This window comes from Pyrus communis, chromosome 13, assembly GCF_041283825.1.
Source record: "Pyrus communis isolate YQ-2024b chromosome 13, ASM4128382v1, whole genome shotgun sequence".
NCBI lineage: Eukaryota > Viridiplantae > Streptophyta > Magnoliopsida > Rosales > Rosaceae > Pyrus > Pyrus communis.
The window spans coordinates 15966297-15981486 of NC_142577.1; the positions used below are offsets into that span (position 1 = coordinate 15966297).

Genomic DNA, 15190 nt, shown 5'->3' on the forward strand with positions numbered 1-15190 from the left:
ATGCAATTCATGTAGGGAACTTGTGAGGAATGCTTTGGGTTGTCGTATGCAATCATCCAATTCATTAACTTAAGGAAAACTTGACGGTTAATTTAAGCGGACCTAATTAACCCGGGGCGTTGAGAATTCATGGTTTATTGAAATGCAATTGGAAATCTTTTTATTATGCAAGTGTAACATGTGTGGAGATGAACCCCTTAGCTAATCCATCCATCATCTTGTTTTCAAGGAATTCGTTTTACAATCTGCCTAGTTTGTTACTTTGTTTTGTTATTTCAATTTTCGTCAAAACAAAACCCCCCTTTACTTTCTTGTTCTATAGTGTTTAGAATCTGTTTAATTTGTGTTTTAAAGTGTTTTGAATCAACCTATAATCTTAAATTCGTCCAAATTTGTGTTTAAGGTCAGAAACTGCCTAGTTAGTGTTTTTAGGCAGTTTTGAGTCTTTTGAACTTGTTTTGAGTCCTTTGAGTCTTTGTATTGTCCAAATTAGTTAGAAAGTGTCTTAGTTTGTGTTTATAAGTGTTTTGATTCAATTTGTTACACAAATTCGTCCAAATTCACCAAAGTGCTCAAAACTGCCCAGAAAGTGATTTTAAGGCAGTTTTGAGTGTTTTGGGTGATGTTTGAGTCTTTTGGTTTGTTTTAGTGTTTTAAGCGTTTAGTTTCGCATTCTTTGAGTTTAGTTTAGTGTTTTAAACTTTATTTTACGTTTTTGAGTCAGTTTCCAAGTGATTTGCAATCCCTCCTAATCCCCGGTTAAGAACGATCCCTACTTATATCTATACTACAATTGTCAAAAAGAGGGTTTAATTTGTGTGCGTATAAATCTCGCATCAATTGTCGGAATCAAACCGGGTTGGCCGCGGGTACACGGGTCAACGGAATAGAGGGGAGATCCGTCTCTATCCTCTCCTAATTGGCTGGCTCACTCTCCCTAATTTCTGGTTGGTCCTTAGTTCCTTTAATTTGATTGGTCACTTGTCCTTGTAGCTGAATGGTCCTCTTATTTTTGCTTAAATTTGATTGGGCTTCTTCCTTGTGGAAGTTTAATGAATTTAAAATCTATAGTTTAGTAAAACGACTTCAAATGTTTGAACTATACTGTTATAATCCGAACTCGCAAACGAATTTCGCCTGTACCCTCGTAGTTTTGAGATCTATTTGGAAACATTAATTGTGACCTCGAAAGGTTAACGAATTTTAAAGATTAATTACAAAAATTCAAATCCCATAACTATTAAATTTAATCCCTAAAATTAACTAATAAAGATAGCGTAAACGTGAAATACGAATTTAAATAACGAGATACGTAATGAATAGTGAAATTTCGGGGACAAGATTTCGCAGCAAAACATTAGGCTACCTCTAGCCCAAAAAGCACTAGATTCCACGAAAAAAGTAACTACCATGTGAGCCAAATCTTGCCACTCTCCACCCACTTGCAAATACACTAATGCTTTCGTTTTACTTTTATTTTTTAATTTCTTTTTCTTTACATATTTTTATTCTAAAGGTCATCCTCCATTTTATCTGTATGTTTAATGCTTAAGACATAAAATGACATAAGATGTTCTACTAAAAGGGTTTACTTTTATTAATTTCTATATAAAAACACATTACATAATAAAATGACTTTAGGGGTGCATTTGTTTGGCCTCACTAACTCTCACTAGATTAGACTGGACTACCTATTAGTGACTAAGTTTAATGAGACTAAAAGGGACTTGCATGGACTACGTATTAGTGTAGTTTAGTGTTTGTTACATAGTGGGACTAAGTTTAATGAGACTAATGAGACTCGCATGACTAACGGACTCGCTAGAAGTTCTTAGCGAGAGCCTCGATGGGGAGGGGACTATTAAGACACGTTCTTTCTCTGCACTCCTCCTCTAAGGCCATCTCCAACCAATCCGGCCAGAAGGCCAGATGGCCGAAAATAGCTCGAAGTGACATGAAAACCATCTCCAACCGAGGGCCAGGCCAAATGGCTCATGGGCTTCACCGGGCCAAAAAGGAGAAAATGGCCTACCGGGAGCCAGCCAGCTAGCCCCAAGTCGGGCCATAAATTTGAAACCAACGGCTAGCTGACGTCAGTTACCGTTGGATTTGATTTTTTTTTTTATTAGGCCAAAATTTTTAATTTTTTTTTAATTATAGGCCGAGAAAGATATGATTAGTTTATAATTAGGGTGTTCCTTTTATAAGCCTGTTTGCTTACGTAATTCCCTCCCATGGCCGATGTGGGACTTTAACGCTTAAAGGCAAAACGTTTTGTCGTGAAAGCTGCTACTTGTGAATCATCTCTGGACTTGAACTAACATTTAGCCATAATTATTTGGGGTTATATATATATACATATATTTGTGGATGATCTCGTGACTTGAACTAACGACAGTTGTTTACCTCTGACTATCATCCTACAATGGCGGATGATGATGATGATGATTTTAGACTTTAAATTTAAGTTGTTGTAGTTTTTAAATTTAAATAATAAATTATGTTTGGCCTTATGACCCTTTGGCCTTTTGTTGGAGATGGTTTTTTGTCACAGGGCTATGTTTGGCCTATGGCCTTCTGGCCCATTGGTTGGAGATGGTAAGAAATACGGCCCTGCACTGTTCATTAAAATATTAATTTCTTGAAGGGTTATAGGGTTAAAACGAGCCCTGGCCCTCCTTAGGTTGGAGATAGCCTAAGTCCCAGACCCCTTTCCGCGACTCTTCCGTCTTCCTTCTCTGCCATATTCTGCCTCTTTCTCCTCCGACAAGATCCACATACCTCCACCCTCTCTGATCGTCGTGGGCATAGATCACCCATTTCTTGAACTACTCCGGCCAGAGGCCATTGACCTGTCGATGGACCCTTCGCTTACTCTTCCTCCTTTTGCACGTCAAAATCCAAGGTCCACTTGAATTGATTTCACATTTTAGGAATTGGCCCAATTAATGTAGGGGCTGCAATGGAGGAGTTTTTGTTGGTTGTGGCTGCGACGTAGGAGTTAGGGTTGTGATGGAGGAGTTGTTGTTAGTTCTGATGTTTTTAATGGAGTTTAGGTTGCGATGTTGGTTGTGGGTTGTGAAGGAGGAGTCAGTAGGAAGATACTAGAATTGGATTTTTTTTAATTTTTTATATTTTATAATTTAAAAAATTAATTATTTTTTTATTATCGTATCTCTTAATCCGATACTGCACTAAACCCTTCACTAAGTCAGTCTATCTTACTCTATTATAAACCAGTTCAACTTGGTCTTTGAAGTTAGTTTAGTCTAAGATAGTTCGGTGTAACAAACGCATCTTAGTTTAGAGACCTGAATCGAAAACATAAACAAACAATATACTTAAATTGCAAGGGCATTACAATTTAATTATGAGATGAAATCTTATCTTGTCTGATTTCAAAGGAACATACCAACGGATAAGATTGAAATAAGAGAATCTAATCCAATAGATTGTAATAAGAGAACCTAATCCAATGATTTATAACTGATGAAATTTAATTTTATTTAGTAAATAGCCCCTCATTAAAAAAAATTCTTTTATAAAACCTTAAAAATTCGTAAATTCTAAAATAGATTATATCCATCGTTTCCCCACATACAGATCCCTTCACTAGGATCTATTTTTGTCAACCTAGAAAATGCAAGAATATGGAGTGGGTCCTCCCACCTAGTTGAAAACCCGGGACTTTGGGGAAGAACTCAAACAAAGTACCAAAATTCAACCCAGAAAACGTGGCTTACACATGAAACCCATTTCAGTTGTAATTTTATTTTCATACCCCAAAACGAAAACATAGAAAAAGTTTCAGTTTTTTTCCAGCCACGCCCACCATTTCCTTCTTTCTTTCTTCAATGGTTGCCTAAAAGACTTGGGCCATTTTTGTTGAAAAAAAAAAAAGAAGAGGATTCGGAACCTAGTGTTGTGTGAGACGTGTGAGACGTGTGAGACGCGTGAGAGCATTAGTGGCAGTGGTGGTGGCTCTTGCTTGTCTCTGCTTTTCCATGTGCTTGGTTGGTTATCCTTTCACCTTTTAGACCCGAAACCGGGAACGCAGCTAGTTGGAGAGAAAGACGCTATCGCCACTAGTTACTTATGTGTTGCAAAAAAGCTGCTTTTTTTATCAGCCATTTTGGGTGTTCGCTAATCTGTACGCATTTGATTTCTGTGCTGCTCGGTTCTCCTCGGATCCAATTCATCAGGTAAGAGAAAAAAAATTGGTCTTGTAGTTTTTTTATTGTATATTTTATCAATGGGTTGAACTTTTTCTTGGAGGTGTCAGGAGTCGGTCAATTATGTTGTATGGCCACTTTGTGACCTTTTTATTTTAATAATAGGCAACTTTTGAGGCTTTAATTGTGATTTTTGTAATATTATTTTTAATTTCCTTTCTGGGTTTTGTTTGTATGAAGGTAAGATGTGTAAAGATTGAATCTTTCTTTAGTCTTCTGTCTTCTTCCTCCTCGGTTCTTAGAGAAAGTGTACTGTTCTGGGCAGAGATAAAAAGAAATTAAACTATGAACAGCTGCAAATCAGGAGTTAAAGTATTTTTGTTTTGACTGAATTAGAAGGTAAATTGTTTGGGTTGGTGAGATTAAGTAGGTGGTAATTTTTGCTTTTTGTGTTTCCATATGAGGTGTTTCTTGCTTTTTTACTGCTTTGTATTAGGGAGAAAGTTTAAAACTTTTGAAGATATTTTGCATTTGGTGTTGATTGCATAACAAATAAATAAATAAAAATCTCCAAGCTTATTTTCTAAGATTGTGCTGGAGCCTTATGCTTCAAACTTCAGATTATGAAAACAATATCCCATCCCAAGCATGGTATTTGGCAACTTCCTTCAATTTCTGGATTTATTTCCAAAGTTTCTGAGTTGATGATAATTTGCTTGATATGCAGATATATTGGCTTTTGAAAATCTTCCGAATTTCCAAGTGATTTCTTCTTACTTTTGCAAATTGATAGCTTATGCTTACCGCTTGTGTTTGTGTTCAGGTTTTCTTGTAAGATAAGACTTGGACCGAGAGCTGTTATATAGTGCGGTCCACCAACCAACCTATGTAATACAGTTCGGGGCAGAACATAGAGAAAGGTTTATCTGCCATTGATGTGTGCTATTTGATTGGGGTCGGCAGATGGATGATAAATTTGTAGATGCTCAGAAATACCACGCGGGACAAGAGGATTCATTGCATACAGTGAGCGAGGAGCGGGAATCATCAGGAGAAGGTACTTTAAATTCGACTGGCTCAAAATTGAAAAGGTTGATCACATGGTCAAATCCACAGCATGCACTAATTTCAAATGTTAAGCGTTCGCAAATTAGTAAATGTTGCATAAAAGGTTCCTTGTTTCAAAGTGGTATTAGCTTTGACTGTAGGATTCCAAAGCATATACTGAGCTTAGATGAAAAATTTCGTCGTAAATGCATGGAATTGATTCATATTAGTGCATTCAAAGTAGCTCGATGTAATTCAGCTGTGAAATCGAGCTCTTCAAAGATCAGTGCTTTGCACGAGCGCTTGAATGTTGCTGAAATTAGAAGTGGAGATACATGTAGTTCTGCTAGATTCGTGATTGAATGTCCATTGGAAGCTGGAGGTGGGAGTGTAGTAATAAGCCCTTCTGGACGGTGGATTGTAGGTAGAGTTATGGGGAGCAAGAGTATGACAAACATATTAAAGAGCCCTTTGTTTCACCAATTTGGGCCCTTAGGTGGCAATACAGACTTGAGAAGAATAGACTGCAATAATGACAAAGGCTCGATATGCTATGATTACACAGACTCACCTGGCGGATTTAGTTTCTCTTCATCACCGATGCTAGAAAAGGAAAAACCAATTAAGGGAAGCCATAAAAATGAATTTGATGCCGGCCACAAAAGACTTGCTTCTATCTGCAGCACAAACTCAGCGTCATCTGATCAATCTTCTGCTTCTGCTTTCGCCACTGTCTCTCGGGGAATGCTTCAATGCACTTGGAAGGGAGGGAATCCTCATTTTGTTTTCTCCACGGATGAACAAGGGGAGATCTATGTAGCCAACTTGTGGAAAGTTGAGTCTGAAGAGGATAAGACTCTGGACTATATATATTTGTTTCATTCAGGAAAGGGTGGGCAAAGGGACCATGAGATTCGTGATACTGAGTCGCAACTTGTTGGTAAGATGAAAGTCAATAATTTGGTCTCCCTCTGCCCAAACAATTCAAAGATCATGGAGACTGAATTTGTTTTGTTTGGTGGTGGTATTGAGATACAAGCTTCTAGCCATAACCTCAGGAAGAGCAAGGGGTTATCGAAAAAGGTGGTTGAGGCGTTCAGGACAAGTCACTCATCCAAACAAAGAACCATCTCCAAATTGAGTGGACCGTGCTCCATAGTTGAAAATCCTTCTCAGGAGCCATGCCTTGATACAGGCAACAATCATGATGCTCTAGGTGTGCCCAACTTGTTAGAAGATCATCTCCCTCCAAATTTCGAATTGGCTTCCATTGTTGTGAAAGACCATCTCCCTGATGATCGAAAGGAGGAAGCTGGAGGTTGGGGTTTGAAATTTCTGAAGAAAGTTGGGAATAAGAAAATCAGTAACTCCGTGGAGGCTTCAGTACCTATCAAATGTTGTCGTAATAATAGTGATTTCTCTACCAGTATGGATGTCCTAGTCCCAGCAGGAATTCACGGTGGGCCAAGGACCAGAAATGGTGGTCCTTCAAGTCTTACTGAAAGATGGAGATCTGGTGGACAGTGTGACTGTGGAGGTTGGGATCTGGGGTGCCCTCTCACAGTACTCAAAACCAAATCAAGCAAAAAAGACATTTTGCCTCAATCTGACATTTTGGAGGAGTGCAAGTCGTTCGAATTAAATAGAATGGTACGCCAATCTCCTATCTCCTCACTTTCCCTTATTCCCCCCTTTTTGTTTATTACAATGTGAGATAGATCATTTATTGAGCTAGTATTAAAATTGACTTCATCCGTTCATCCATATATGTTGATAATTTTTGTGAATCTGGTGTTTAATCTGATAAGTTACTTTTCCGGTTCTAGTTGTCTTTCAGTTTCTCATGAGAGACCTAATAATCTGAAAAGGTTATGCAATTTGAGAAAATGATATTGTTTTGGGCATAAGATAGATCCTGCGATATTGTATTTTGACTTGAAAAAGAAGAATGAAATGCTTTCATGAATTACATGATGGGAACTGAAACTTGGTATTTACTATTTCCGTGTGATGCTATGCTATTGCTATCTATGATCTCTTTGAAGCCACACCATGTTAGCTGATGGTGAAAAGATTTCCCGAACTTGTCACATACCAACATCTATTCATGCTATTTCTGTCCTACTTTTAACTTTTGAGCAACTATGTAATAATCTGAATTATGCATTAAGATGCTTATCTTTCATTTCAATTCTTCAGGGTTCAGAGCATGGTCCTTCTGCATGGAGGATGTTGAATGTCCATGATGGTTTGTATTTTGTTCATTTTCAACCATCTCTGTCAACTCTGCAGTCTTTCGCAATTGCAGTAGCGATTATCCATGCACAGAGTCCAGCCCTCCGACCCAAATGTACAGGCGTTTTAACTACCAAAGTCCAGGGTTTGAAAATTATGTAGTTTTTATAACTTTTACTTTACACAGCAGTCGGTAATTTACAATACAGATGTATTTAGGATTGAGATGATTTCTATTAAGTTTTATGGTTTTCAGTTAGCGTGATATAGTGATATCAGACAGTTTTCTGATTCTAGGTTAGTTGGCATTGGTTGGGATTTAGTCCTTGGTTCTTAGGCCACAAACCCTTGTAATCTGCTCCTTTTTATTGAATGTACGAGGTTGTGATATTAATTGAAGTGATGGCAAATCATCTTGAAGCCAATCTCAACTGGGATTTAATTTTGAATTTTCATTTTCCATATAACTCTGGTCTTAACATCCTTGCTCCGGTCACCACTAGTTCGTTCAAGACCATCTTCTTACATGGAATGCATCATTCTGCTGCTCACAAAGTAAGTTTCTGTCATCTTTCTTCCTTCTGGTGCTTGTTTTCATCAGGACATGTTTTAGTTAAAGAGCTTGCATTTGACGTATCAGATACTCTGTAAAACAGTTTTTCACCCACTAGGTATGCATCATATACTCAAAACTAGTTGTCTCACTTTAAATGTAGAAAGTGATAGAGATTGAAACAAAAGAATCTCAGTAGCCCTCTTCAAAATCACTAGTTAAAAGCCAAAAACATGCCGATTGGCTCGAACTATGGACCAGGCCGCTAATGGTGATTTGGTTTGTAGTGTTATACATAGAAGCAGGTCAAGAATTCTGGATTGCTGTGATGTCTGGATTGTTGATCATGCTACGAGTTTAGTAGCGTGGATATTAATCTATCATATGCGTTTAGATTATGGTTTATATTTAATGACTAGAGATTTCCGTGAGACATTTTTTCCTCTACGGTATTGTAATATTATTGCTGAGAAAATTCATTTTTCTGCAGTGCTAGTGAGAAATCAGAAACAGGCATGATAGATTGTCATTGAACATAATCACTTACAGTGTTTGGTGACACTTCTCTTGATGTGTTTTAGATCGGCTGCCAGCTGATGATCATCAGATGCTTCAATTCATTGATTCAACATTGTTCATGAATTTTATGTTTACCAAACAGATGTATTGGAATAAGGGAAGGTTGCAGCCCTTGAAAATATTTTCAGGGTTTTCGGAGCCATAGCGGTGGTGCATTCATAGAACTCCAAGTACTTTTCGAAGTGCTTCACTTTGTCTTGTTTCCAATTTTTGAAACAAAGTGAAAGTAGTTCTTTTTCAAAGACAATCAAAAGTGGTTCTTTTTTCCCAATGTCCTTTAAAAAAAAAACATAAAATATAAGGGGCTAACTACATTTCCGTTGGAAAAAGCAACCCCAAAGATCTAGGACCAACCGTTGGAAATGCTCTAAATACGGAAAGACCGGGATGTGTATATAAGGTCTATTTCACCATGCTTGGTAGTTACGCAAAGCTATAAGCCGATACAAGTTTTCTTAACAGTTTCTTTTTTTTTATTGGACCATTCACTGTTTTGAACAAATGATATTTTTTCACACTAAAAGAAAAAAGGTTAAACTTAGCCTCACAATAAACTAAAATAGAATGTTGGGTTCCCCCGCCCCACACACGCGCGCACACACACGATGTCCTCTGCAGCACAAGGAGGAGGAGGAGAAATAAGACCTTCCCAAAAGCCCATTTCTAAGAGAGGCCAATACAATGTTCAAGAGGCCCACGGCATATCTGGTATTTTAACAAAAGAGTATGGACCGAATGGTAATCTGACACAGTGTTACCCGGCAGACAACCCTACGCCGCTCTCTCTCTATATATACATCTCCTAAACCCTAATCGCTCTCTCAGTCCCGTTTCCGCAGCAGCCAAGATGTCGAAGCGAGGTTAGTTCTTCGCCGCCTTCTCTCTTCCACTTTTTTGATATTCTCTCTTTGCTTAATTTTCTGTTTGGTTCCTAGGAAAATCTAGTTGATGCATTCAATTCAACGATTTGTATTTGTTTTTGTTGGCCATTAATCAATTTTAACTTCGTAGTTGCTGATTCTTGAGCTATCCTAGGAAAAATGAAATGTTTATTATTTCGATTGAACATTTTCGATGTTGATTTCCGTTGATATGCATCGGATTGGTCATTAAAATGTTACAAAATCCCAGTTTGGACTGATTGTGGATAAGATTGCTCTAAGTGAAATTTTATATTTTCCTGTGTGGCGAAACATATGAATAGAAGATAGAAAATGTGGGTATTTGATTATTTAATATGATATGGTTCTGATGTTGATATTTTTGGTTAGGGCGTGGAGGGTCCGCTGGAAACAAGTTTAGGATGTCACTGGGTCTTCCAGTGGCAGCCACTGTGAACTGTGCCGATAACACCGGAGCTAAGAATCTTTACATCATTTCCGTGAAGGGGATCAAGGGTCGTTTGAACAGGTTGCCATCTGCTTGCGTTGGTGACATGGTCATGGCCACTGTCAAGAAGGGAAAGCCTGACCTCAGGAAGAAGGTCCTGCCTGCTGTCATCGTGAGGCAGCGCAAGCCATGGCGCCGAAAGGATGGTGTTTTCATGTACTTTGAAGGTGAATATTATTTTCTTCAGTAATTTCTCATAATGTTTCTGATTTTATTTTTCTTGCTGGTTTGTTCTGTTGTTGGATCAAGTGATAGAAAAATTTACTTGGGATGCATACTATGTTTCTTTATTCGATCATAACAGTGGGTCTTGACATTGTGTTGCTGGTGATTATTCTTTGGATTTTACTGCATTTTAGAGCTCTTTGTTTGGTAGTTATTATCATTAAGTGTTGTCTGAATTTGTTATAACTAATTTTAATTTTGATGACTAATACGGAATCAGAAACTGTAACTCCGGTGGAGTTCTGAGTGAAGATGATTTGATGCTTCCTATTACCAGCTACATCAATGATTATTGTCTGTCCAATATTTTTTGAGTGGATTCTCTTCTGTATGGAATCTTGTCTTTCGCCATTCGATACATGTTTTTTATATTAGACATTTATTCTACCCTTGATGTTGCCCCATTGTACATTTGTGATCACTTATTAAGTTGAAATGCATATTTAGGATGACCAGACATAAGTCAAGTGTCCTATTTATGTGGTGATTGATGCTGTTACACTTCTGGAAAATTAATAGTGCCCATTGATACAGGCGTGCTTGCATTTATGCTCACATTTGCTCGATTTTGGCACCACATAATTTGATTAGGTATAGTGTAGTATTATTGTCCTACATCTTGTATTGTGCGTGGGAATGTTTGTTTAGTTCCATTAATGTTTTAAAATATTAGATAACCAGACAGAAGTCAAGTATCCTCTTTAAATGGTGGCTGATACTGTTACACGTTTGGAAAATCGAAAGTGCCCAGCATTACAGCTGTACCTTGCTTTACATGTTCACATCTGTGACATCTGGTCCCTAATTTTGCCATTGAAATTGATTAATGTTTGTAGAACTTGACCGGTAATAGTGTAGTATGGTTATCATACATATTGTGTGCATGGAATTGTTTGTTGGTGAGTCCCAATAGCTTTTAATCATAGCTATAAGATAACCAGACAGAAGTCAAGTATCCTCTTTATTTGGTAGTTGATGCTGTTACACGTCTGGAAAATTGAAAGTGCCCATCGTTACAGGTGTATCTTGCTTTACATGCTCACATCTGTTACATCTGGTCCCTACATATCTGTTCATGTGAAAGCACATTTTGTTAGCTTCTTTGTAGTTTTTTTAACTGCTGATAATGTTTATAAAACACTCTCGTGTGCATTTCATTGTCTACCACGGTGTCTTACTGAAACTGTTTGCTTTATCTGCAGATAATGCTGGTGTTATTGTGAATCCGAAGGGAGAAATGAAAGGTACATCCCAAATCATAAAGTTATAAAGTTTGTAACCCTTAGATAGGTTAATTTAGTCGCCTTTTCTTATTGATTGCTCTTTGTGCTTGTTTAGGGTCTGCTATTACTGGTCCGATCGGAAAGGAGTGTGCTGATCTCTGGCCTAGGATTGCAAGTGCTGCTAATGCCATCGTCTGAATGTTACTCTCTGGGCTTTTGAATAGGACAGATATATGATGAGTTGTGGTTGTTTTTGTTATTAGAAGGCAGGTTTTTCCTGAAATTTGACTAAATTTTGTTTCATCTTGTCGAAGTGTTGTGCAAACTTAAATGGATGTTGTTTTGTTCTAGATATTACTATTATGCTTAATTTTCGGAGTTTAGAAATTGGATTGTGTTCTTCCAAATTCCATTTTTCGTTCAAATTCAAGTGTGAATTATGTTCTTACAACTAAATTCCTCCTTTTTGTTTTTTAAACAAATGATTATTTATGCTTATGAGAAAGGGGTGAGTGTAGTCTTACAATGGTAAAAATTGATTCCAGGACCTCGTTTATTTATTATCTTGGCTGTATTATTAGTATTTATTTTGGGAACTGTTATTAACATTATAAAAACTTCATTTTACATTCTTCATAAGTATATATATATTTTTTAATAATAGAAAGTTTGGAGTGCGAAATAAAATTTTTAAAAGTGTTAATAATAATTCTTTTTATTTTTTGTAAGGGCTTAAAAGTCACTCTATATAAGGTCAAAACAGCCATTAACTTTTTTTATTAAAAAGTAAGTGGGAAAAGAGGATTTGAGGGATTGAGCTTAGCAACATTCTAAACTCGAGTCCTGACCTCAGGCTAGTGTATTAAAATAATAACCTTGCTGTTGAAGATAATTCCAAGAAATAAGCTGAGGGATATTGTAAATTGATTGACATTAGTTTCCTTCCTTTTATGTATGTATAGCAAACGCAATTATAGGAGATGTTCTAGGATCCCTATCCTATATAAAGATGTAATACTGGCATTGAGTTGATATAGAGATTTTATTTTTCACCAAATATTCTTCCTATATGGTACAAGAGCAAACGATCTTGGTAACCTAAAGAAACCCTAGCCGTCACCATGGGAGACGACAATGAAAACTCAAAGAAGCCAACTCAGTTGAGCATGGCATCAAAATTTGACAGTCTCGATCACCCACTGTATCTTCATCATTTAGATCAGCCTGAGTTGGTACTTGTATCACAACTCCTGATCGAGGATAATTATAACACATGGAGTCACTCCATGACCATGGCCCTGACAGTCAAAAACAAATATGGTTTTGTTGATGGGTCGATCAAGAAACCAAGTGAAGAAGACGTTGATGAATTGCAGCAATGGAGACGCTGCAACAACCTGGTCAAAACTTGGTTATTGAGTTCGATCTCCAAGGAGATTGCAGCTAGTGTGTTCTATTGTGATGGAGCACAGGCAGTTTGGAACGAGTTGCGAGAACGCTTTTCTCAGGTAAACAGTGTTCAACTTTTCCAAATTGAAAATGAAATTCATGATTGTGTTCAAGGCACCATGTCTGTTGGGTCTTATTTTACCAAACTCAAAGGCTTATTGGATGAGAGGGACATTCTTTGTCCTATCTCAGCTTGCAACTGTGGAGTTACGAAGGAGGAATTGTCCTATCGAGAAACACAGAAAACTATCAAGTTTATAATGGGATTGACTGAGTCCTCCACTATGATGCGAGGACAAATATTAATGATGGACCCTTTGCCTAAGGTTAGCAAAGCTTACTCTCTTGTTCTAAAACATGAACGTTAGCGTGATGTGTTTGCTGGAAAAAGAGTGACTCAACCTGAGGCATCGATGTTTGCAACCACAGATACACAGAAAGACACCGGGAAGAAAAGTAACAACTTCAAGTGTGAAAAGTGCGACAAGACTGGCCACAACACAGAGAATTGCATATCACATTTGAAGTGCATTTATTGTGGGTGGAGAGGCCACACAGTTGATTATTGTCGCAAACTCAAGAAGTCCAAATCCGATCAACCTAAGAGTAATTTTAAGGGTAACCATGTTGCTGCACATCAACTTGAGAAGAAGGATCTCTCCAATTCTTTTCTCTTCACACAAGAGCAATGCCAACAAATCCTGAACATGCTCAGCAAGAATAAAACTACCATGACGAATCATATGGGTAATTCCTTAACACATGACGAACTCTCAAGTAAAGCCTTCTGTTTTTCTACTAATGGAAGGAAAACTACTTGGATCCTAGACAGTGGTGCCACATACCACATGGTTTCTAGTCCCGATTTATTTACTTCTTGGAAGCCTGTCAAAAATAGAACTGTTGAACTTCCAGATGGTTCCATGGCTCGTGTTACTCATATTGGACAAATCATATTTGCCTCTAGTTTGGCTCTTGAAAATGTTTTGTGTGTCCCAGTTCTTCAACTAAATCTTATTTCCATCAGTAAACTCACCTATCAATCCATTTGTATCACTGTTTTTCTTAACCATTTTTGTGTAATACAGGACCTACGTTCGGGGAAGATGATTGGGATGGGAACTGAATGAGAGGGGCTTTACTATCTTGATCAAACCAAGAAAGCTTTTTACAATTCTATATGCTCACATTCTCCTAGCCTTTGGCATCAACGTCATGGGCATCCATCCAACAAAGTGTCTTCTTTATTTTCTGTTTCACACAACAATAAAATTTGTGACGCAGACAAGTGTTTGGTTTGTCCATTGGCTAAACATACCAGATTACAATTTTCTTTAAGTGCCATTTCTAGCAATGCTCATTTCGAATTATTATATGTTGATATTTGGGGTGGCTATCACATTGCATCTCTTTTGGGGGCACGTTATTTTCTCACCATTGTTGATGATTTCACTAGATGCACTTGGGTGTATTTGATGTGCCATAAGTCTGATACTAGGGATCTTCTAGTTAAATTCATTAACATGGTTGAGACACAATTCTCTTCAAAAGTTAAAATTGTGCGTAGTGACAATGGTCCTAAATTCAAGGTTGAGTCTTTCTATTCTCCCAAAGGCATCGTTCATCAAACTAGTTGTGTCAACACACCACAACAAAATGGTGTGGTTGAAAGAAAACATCGTCACTTGCTCAATGTTGCACGTGCCCTTCTTTTTCAAGCAAAGCTTCCTAAACAATTTTGGGGGGATGCCATCCTCACAGCAGCTTACCTCATAAATCGCACACCCACACCTCTCTTGAAAGGCAAAACTCCTTACGAAGTTTTGTTTAAAATCACACCAAAATACTCTCACTTACGCGTTTTTGGTTGTCTATGCTTTGCATCCACGCATGCTCAAAAACCATGCAAATTTGATGCATGTGCAATTTGATGTATATTTCTTGGTTATCCTTATGGACAAAAGGGATATCGTGTGTATGAACTTGAATCAGGAAAACTATTTGTCTCCCGTGATGTCACATTTTTTGAAACTGAGTTCCCTTTTCACATCACATTCCGCTACCAATAATGATGACCCTCCATTCCCTATGCCAACAACATTGCCATTTGATGACACTCCTACACCCTCCAATGGCACATCATCTTCATCTCCAGAAAAATCTGAGCCTACAATTTCGAATAATACTACTTCACCACCACTAGACACAGACACCTTGTCCACAAACCCACCAAATACCACAATTTCACAACCCCCCGTGCATCGTCATTCTAGCAGACCAACCAAGATGCCAAGGTTCTTGCATGACTTTCACGTAGA

The 15190-nt window shown here is 37.7% G+C and overlaps 2 protein-coding genes across 5 annotated transcripts; both read left to right on the plus strand.

Annotated features, from left to right (window-relative positions):
- Positions 1 to 3632: 3632 nt before the first annotated feature.
- Positions 3633 to 7879, plus strand: LOC137737731 (uncharacterized). 3 transcript variants are annotated; one of them, XM_068477281.2, is made up of 3 exons: positions 3633 to 4202; positions 4996 to 6869; positions 7419 to 7879. In XM_068477281.2, exons 2-3 carry the CDS (start codon positions 5136 to 5138, stop codon positions 7614 to 7616), a joined length of 1932 nt encoding a protein of 643 aa, XP_068333382.2. In that variant the 5' UTR covers positions 3633 to 4202; positions 4996 to 5135; the 3' UTR covers positions 7617 to 7879. The 3 variants fall into 3 exon arrangements, with proteins under 3 accessions (XP_068333382.2, XP_088539011.1, XP_068333383.2); XM_088682885.1 differs by lacking the exon at positions 3633 to 4202 and adding an exon at positions 4370 to 4571; XM_068477282.2 differs by lacking the exon at positions 3633 to 4202 and adding an exon at positions 4696 to 4823.
- A 1417-nt stretch (positions 7880 to 9296) lies between these two features.
- LOC137737668 (large ribosomal subunit protein uL14x/uL14z/uL14y) lies at positions 9297 to 11810 on the plus strand. Of its 2 annotated transcripts, XM_068477210.2 has the most exons (4): positions 9297 to 9446; positions 9858 to 10142; positions 11403 to 11444; positions 11539 to 11810. In XM_068477210.2, the coding sequence occupies exons 1-4, from the start codon at positions 9434 to 9436 to the stop codon at positions 11619 to 11621; spliced, it is 423 nt and encodes a 140-aa protein (XP_068333311.1). In that variant the 5' UTR covers positions 9297 to 9433; the 3' UTR covers positions 11622 to 11810. The 2 variants fall into 2 exon arrangements, with proteins under 2 accessions (XP_068333311.1, XP_088539012.1); XM_088682886.1 differs by lacking the exons at positions 11403 to 11444; positions 11539 to 11810 and adding an exon at positions 10735 to 10802.
- Positions 11811 to 15190: the final 3380 nt, after the last annotated feature.